The following is a 7269-nucleotide window of genomic DNA, read 5'->3' as shown; positions in this document are numbered from 1 at the left end:
CAATTGCTAGTTAGCAACTGTGTTAACGTTCAAATGAACTGAGTGGCAAGTTGAGTTAGTTGTCTTCTAGACGAGATTATTTAGTAGAGGGTTGAGCTTTAGCTTTTCCTTGAAAAGTGATTTAGTCGTGGACTATGCTAACTCTACAAGCAAAAGAGTTAGTGATCAATATTGGAAAGTTTGAATCTTTATTGGGTTTGAATTGGAATATATTGATCATTGATGATTCCCCTTGTGCTTGTTACGATGTGAGCTACGTCTTGCTATAGATGGATTCATGGAGGATCGTTTGGTGATCACTTGTTGAGCATAACTTTGCTATGCTTAGCTTTTGGATTGATGCAGAAATGCTCTTCATTAGCTTTGCATTATAAAGTTTGGCTTATGAATATGTTGAGGAGGATATTGTGGGTTGCACCATGATTTCTTCTTTAACATTGAAGTTGGTTCATGCAAGACCTGTGATCATTGTTAGACAAGATATGGCTATAGGCTTCTTCAAGCTTTTGGTTCTTTGAGTTTTATGTTCATTGTTCCATTTGTTAGAAGTTGTTGGGAAAGGCATTTTGGCTCCTAGCTTCGATGTTGAAGTTAGTATTTGCATCTAGCAATCATTGGTGATGATTGACTATCATCTAGGATAGTTGATTATCCTTGTCAAAAAAAAAAAAAGTTTTGCTTGATTATTGTTGGTATAGATTGGTTTGCCGTTCTTCGGGATGGTGGATTCCTTCTTAGACGATGATTATGCATCTCTTTATTGATGGGATGATTGATGATCTTTCATGATGGTTAGTTGTTCTCTTTGATGGCTTATGGCTTTTCGCAATACCACATGTTCTTTGTGGTTTGCTCTGGATTGGTCTCTTGGGTTGAGACATCAGTAGGATGTTGCTGACACTTGCTTAGGCAACTTGAGTTCCTTGGTGTTATTGGCTGGGATCTATCCGGATTGGCTAGTGCAATGGTTAATATGAATAAGCGTTTGTTTGCTTTGCAACATTCATTTTGTTCTGTTGATTATTGCTTGAGTTAGTTTTCATAGATTAGGATGTTATTTCCTTCAGGTGATACATTCGCGAGCATTGTGCTTGTTAGTCAATGATACTTTGTGTTCTTTGAGTTGTGTTTTGTGAGTTGTTTAGCATGCTATCTGCCATTTTCGGTAGCTAAGTTTTATCATTGAGTTTCCTTGATGATCTACTTGCTATTGAATTTGTTGGATGGTGATTCCTATGTTTATCAATTATGATGATCTTGGTGGTTCCTATGCTGTAATCCTAGTTTATCAGATAATACCTTACTTGGAATACTTTTGTTCTAATATAAGATTTATTCACTGATAATTCCGACTCTAAGATATCATTGTCTATGACTTTGATATTGTCCATCTATTGATCTTTGAGTTTGGGCCAGTAATAGGCAGACTGGCTTCGGCACTTCGTGTGCATGTTGAAATCTCTAGTCATGGGGTAGCTACTGTCGACTGGTCACATAACCCGCCTCTCTGTCGATGTTCCTTATTCCGTTGAAAGGGCGTGACCGTGTAAACAACTCTAACTGCCTGTTTACAGTAATCTATCTAAACCTTACCAACGGGTTTAGTTTCTTTGCTTAGGAGGGTTGGGGCCTCTGGTTTCTCTCTCTATGTTCCTGCGGGCAGGGGCATATCACACTTTTGTAGCTGGGTGACCCCCAGAGCAGCAAGGGTGGCTGACTTCGTTGGTCATTTCCTTGTCGGCGACGGCCGGAAGGTGTCTGAGCTGGTAGCGCATCCGTGTTAGACAAAGAGGTTGCCCCCTAACTCATTTAAGTTGGTGCATTTCTCACATAGTGTGAGTACCGTGAACTTTTTATGGAGTTGTTTCCTTGGCGGTATTCTAGACTGGAGTATGCATCGACGAGGACGTCGATCTTCTCTAGGGGGGGAGAGTGTCGCGAATGTGACTTCGGGTATCGAAAGTTACCTGTCGGCTAGTCCTTACGGACACTCTTACCTTACTGCCACGATAGCAGGAGGTCGGTATTGCTGGACCCTTTATTAGTCCCTCTTGTTCAAGTGTTAGTAAACTGGACTTTGCATCTGTATTTGGCCGGATGAGCATAAGGAAGGAATTCTTAAGTGTCTATTTAGCTGAGCATACTCGGCCCGGCTTGTTAGTTTTCTTTTGCTCTGTCTTGCACTGGCTTGACAAGAACCCTCGCGTATTGAGATTGGTCCCTCAATATCGCTACATGATAGCTTACCGTGTCTGCCAAACACCCTCGCTATCATGCCCTTTGTGTTAGTCTCAAATTGTCCCAGATGCTATTTATGGAAAGTGTCCAGATTTGCTCATTTGGCATATCTACGGAATGTAGAGATCATTCTGAACACAATGGTGTTCGTCCCATGTCCAAATTCGCAATCTAGGGACATTCCATATTTAATAAGTTTTGAGCTTGTCCCAGAGACTAACTCCTGATACTAAGGGAGGCTTGGGGTGAAAGCCCAAAGCGTGTGTTCCTCAAGGGGGGGGGGGGGGCTATGGGGGGTTCTAAATGTATAGTAGGGATAGTGGGTAGGTCGGGCATGGTTGACCAACCTGAGGCATAGTCTAGCTCTCGCTTGCGTGCTTGTCCTTGTTCTGCGTCCGGCTTGGGTCTAAGCCCAAGTTCCATTCCATGCTAGCTGGTGGAGTACCCATATCCTCACGTTAGGCCACTGGTATGCTGAAATAGCGTCAAACTCCGTTTGGCTCCGTTTTGCGTGCTGGTCCTGGCATTGGGATGCTGGTTGCTCTAGGACTGTTCCAAGTCGCTCCGGGCCCCTGTCCCTTCGCTCCTTGGGCTGTATGCTCAAGAGTTACTCCGTGGTTCGGTTCCATCACTCCTTGGCTCCACGCTTGGGAGTTTGGCATCGTTCGTTCAGTGGCCCAAGGCCCTGAACCTCGGGTTCCTATGGACACGTGGCATGTGACACGTGGCATCTGTCACGTGGCACAAAGAGGGTTTAAGTTCCGCTTCGTGGTGTTATCCTATGGTAAATCATCATAGGACAAAGGGTCAAAACCACGTGCGCTACACATAGTGAGGAAGTTCTAGAGGACAATAGGACTTAGTGGTCAAGCCTGTGGGCCTTGACCCAGTGGCAGTGTTGGCGAACACAGCCATGGACAAAATAAGACTTGGTGGGGACAAAAAAAAAGGATATTGAGGAAGACTATTCCCTATATCTATAGGCATCCTAAGGATGTTAAAGAATGGATTTGGGATGATCACTCATCTGTCTTTAAGAGACAAGATTGTGATGTAGGTGGTGTTGGATCACCAGTGTGATAAAGGTGAATGGGCATGGCCTTAGCATAATAGGCTAATATGTCGGTGGTACTTTTGTGTGTCAGTCATGAAATCGGATACATGGAGCACTTAAACCAGGTGCAAAGGTTGAGTGGTAGGGATGCCATTCTCAAAGCTAGCAAGCCCCAAGTCCAAAATAAGACTTATGGAGGTTGTGAGTGAAACTCTTTCAAATGGTTGGAGGTGTGGTTAAATGACTAAAGTAGAATGGAAAATTTAGTCATTTATAATGGAATTGCAGTCTTTTTTCACTCTGATAAACTCATGTAAAAGTGTTTTAGATTGTTGTGCCTAGAAACACGAAAGAACTTATTAGAATTACTTAAATATTTTTTAAATTGGATCCTAGTGTGAGGCCTCACCCTAAGTGAAAGGGGTAATGGAAGTAATTCTAATAGCATGAGGGCTCAAGAATGGATGGGGTGTATAAAAGGGTAGTGGAGGTAATTTATTAGCATAAGGCCTCACACCTAAGAATGGATGGGATGTGTTTGCCAATTCCTTGATAATAATCTTACTTGCCCATTCGTCCTATGGACAGACGTTCAAGCAAGATTACCATCAAGAAACTAGACAAACCAAAATCCTTTTAGCACTTTAGCACGAGGCCTCACGCTAATCCTTAAGCATGAGTCCAATCACAATGTGTTAATGGAGGTTACTAGCACAAAGCCTCACACTTAGGATTGCTTGTGATATTTTTCCCAGTTTCTTAGTGACAATCTTATTCATTTGTGCAATAAACATACATGCAAAGGAGATTTCACTAGGCTAGAGGAGGTGGGTGGGCTTTTTTTCTTAGCGTGAGGCCTCACACTAAGGTTTTTGTGTGAGGTTGGACACCATCCATTTGCAAATTAAATTAAGGTATTATGGAGGGATGAAGTCATTTTCTTGGCATGAGGCCTCATGTTATTCATTTATATGCATTTGTTTCTTATTACTTTAGGTGTCTAGGTGAGTAATCTTAATTCATCTTTGGGGTAAATGTTTGAACAAGATTGCTCCCCAAACACTTGCAAGACTAGGGAAATAATGGAAGGTGTTTGCTTAGCATGAGACCTCATGCTAAGGTTTTTACCTGAGGTCAGACACCATACTTTGTGGGTGGGTTTTAGGTGTGCTGATGCAATGAAGGCTTTTCTTGGCATGAGGCCTTATGCTAAAGGCTTCACCAAAAGACTTAGTGCAGGGCCTTAAGTTAAAACATTGGTGCAAGGCCTCATTCTAAAGAATTTTTTTGTTTTGTGCTTTTGTTCTGGCTTTAGCGTGAGGCCTTAGGCTTAGATTTTTCTCAGCTATTAGTTTCAAGAAAGGTAACTAGCTTTAGTGCAAGGCCTCACGCTAGATTTTTTCTGGCTATTGTTTCAGTAAAGGCGACTATCTTTAACACAAGGCCTCACACTTATGGCAATAGAAAAAATGATTGGCTTTAGCACAAGTCCTCACACTTAGACTTTTTCATGGCAATAAGAAAGGTGACTGGCTTTAGCACGAGGCCTCACGCTCAGACTTTTCCATGACTATCAGTTTCAGGAGAAGTACATGTCCAATATAATGGCCTTAGTGTGAAGTTGCACGTTAAATTTTGGCTTGGTGCAGGAGCTATTAAATGCTAAGCCTTTCAGTCTGGGTTGGAAAAGTCCCACGCCAAGCTTGGCTTTGCATGTGAAATGGAAGTTCTAGTGAGGGTTAGGGTTCCTGAGAGGAGAGGGAGAGGAGAAAAAACTCACAATTTTTTGCTTGCGAAGAAATTTAAGCTACTTGTGGTTGCCAATTCCAGCATTTGACATTCTTTATCCCGTCAAGTCACCAAAGAACTTGTCGCAGCAATTCGCATCGATGATCACTTGTCTGATAATAATGCTCTATTCCAACAAGGTCCCGTATTGAAAGGATTTAAGTGGTGACTATGGCCTCGATATCATTGATTTAAATCTTGATGTCAGCGAGAATGGATGATGGAGCTTGTACAGTTTCCCGGTGTATAGTCTTGATTTTGGGTGCTTGCAGAAGCATAACACTATGGGGCAGTTAGAGAGCGTGAGCTCGAAGAGAAAGAATTAATCGCGGAGATTTGGAATGCATCCGGCCGATGGCGGCGACGCGCATATCGATCAGTCTGCGGGGGAAATAGGGGAAAGAAGCGAAGGAAAAGCGCAAGAAAGGATCGGGAAAACGAAGATACGGGAATTTTCTCTCTTCGCGTTATCCAAAACAACTACACTCTCCTACTTTGCAGCGATTTTCATCCACCATGTCTTTGCTTGAATCTTGAAACTGGCCTTGCCGGCATGGAGGTGCTTTCGGGTACCTGGATTGATCGTAGCTGTATAAGTTGACGCTTGAGAGAAATGTTAAAGCTTACCTTGGTATCAAGAACAGCACCTCCTGGTGTTCGTTCGATCACAGAACCAAATACCTGGAAACAAAAAACTTCTTTTTGAGATTTTTTCTTAAGCTCTACAAATTTACCTTTGATGGCTCATGCTGGGAACTTCGTCGGCTCTGTGGATCCATAGCCTTGTTCCCTTCGGTTTCGTGCACCGTGTCGACGATATCGGCCTCGGGAAGATCAAAAGTGACGCGCTTTTCCGCTTTCTTGTCGTGATTTCGCTTCTCGGGACGATCTGGAGTAGACGTAGACGTTTTGTTCCAAGTCTTTTGCTTCCACATCTCAAACTGGACAAAAAAAGGAGAAGTTCTATCAGAGGCTGTTCGAAAACAAAACAATCGAGGCTCAAAAACTTACGTTTACGAGATCGCCCGGATTTGTGATGGCAGGAGGTCCTTCCGGCTCAGAAGATGGTGTTCCCATTTTCGCAAGAGTGTCATCATCTAGAAAACCATCTTGATCATACTCATCCTCATATTCTTTAGCCGCTGCTGCCGCTTCTTCGGCTTCCAATTCCGAAAATCGTGCCATCAAGCGCTCATGCTCGAGATCTTCACCAGATCCCAGCGGCCTTTTCCCTGCCAAAATCATGAATCAGTAAAATAGCTTACGGGAAAAATCCATGTAAACTTTACACCTTGGGTTTCTAGACTTTGCTCCGCAGTGGGGGGTGGACCATCGATTTCTTCATCGTATTCTTCTCTGATGTCCACTACGCCAGCCTAACCACGGTTGTGGATTTGTCGAATGCGTGAGAGATAGAAGAGGAAGAAACAAACTTACAGCAGCTTCTTCGGCAGCAGTGCTTGCGAAAGTGGCCTCCGCTCGAAGGTCAGCGATCTGCGAGTTGATGCTCTCGATGTTGGAGTCGAGAAACTTTGCTCGTCTCATTAAGAGTTCCAGAGTTTGCTTCGCGGATCGCTCTGCGTAGTAGCCTTCTCCGAGCAAAACCTGGACTAAGGAGAAAGACGTGTAAATAGCAACGCGAATTTCTTACCAGCATTTCATTGGTATGAACAAGCTTTCCAGGGAAGAAGGCAGCTTTTCCAAACGGCACCTACGATGGATGGATGGATCGTCAAATGGATGGAAAAGAGATACACACCATGATATTGTAAGCGACATTGTGTGGGAGCTCCTGGACGAGCTTGTGGATGGCGCGATTGTCGTCGGCGAAAGATTGGAGCTGCTGGAGCTTGTCGGCGTGCTCGCGGATGGCGCCCTGGATGCGATCGCTGGCCTGCGCTAGCTCGCCCACGGGGAGAAGCTCCGCCAGAGGCGTCACGGTGCCCTTTCTCCCCATTTTGCGAGGATTTAGGGTTTAGCATTGAAAGGAATATTCTAAAATTGTGGGATTATTATAATTATGTCTAGAATATGCCTCAGGGTTGCTAGCTTTTGGTATGCTTCCAGAGCATGTAGAGGAGAGGATTTTAATGTTCTTGCATGTAAAAGCTCTACTACGCGCAAGATCTGTGTGCCACAGATGGAGAGCAGTGATTGACAGTGAGGAGTTTGCCAAATCCAGGCTAGAG

The 7269-nt window shown here is 43.8% G+C and overlaps 1 protein-coding gene across 1 annotated transcript; it reads right to left on the bottom strand.

Moving 5' to 3' along the window:
- Positions 1–5237: 5237 nt before the first annotated feature.
- On the bottom strand, positions 5238–7045 carry LOC9653469 (RNA polymerase II subunit 5-mediating protein homolog). Its single transcript, XM_024683552.1, has 8 exons — positions 6840–7045; positions 6732–6791; positions 6518–6685; positions 6372–6456; positions 6092–6312; positions 5815–6021; positions 5708–5761; positions 5238–5653 (listed from the first exon to the last, which is right to left on the bottom strand). Exons 1-8 carry the CDS (start codon positions 7035–7037, stop codon positions 5588–5590), a joined length of 1059 nt encoding a protein of 352 aa, XP_024539320.1. The 5' UTR covers positions 7038–7045; the 3' UTR covers positions 5238–5587.
- Between the last annotated feature and the right edge of the window lie 224 nt (positions 7046–7269).

This window comes from Selaginella moellendorffii, unplaced genomic scaffold, assembly GCF_000143415.4.
Source record: "Selaginella moellendorffii unplaced genomic scaffold, v1.0 SELMOscaffold_37, whole genome shotgun sequence".
In the NCBI taxonomy this organism is placed as follows: domain Eukaryota; kingdom Viridiplantae; phylum Streptophyta; class Lycopodiopsida; order Selaginellales; family Selaginellaceae; genus Selaginella; species Selaginella moellendorffii.
This window is presented reverse-complemented; position numbering and strand designations above follow the sequence as displayed.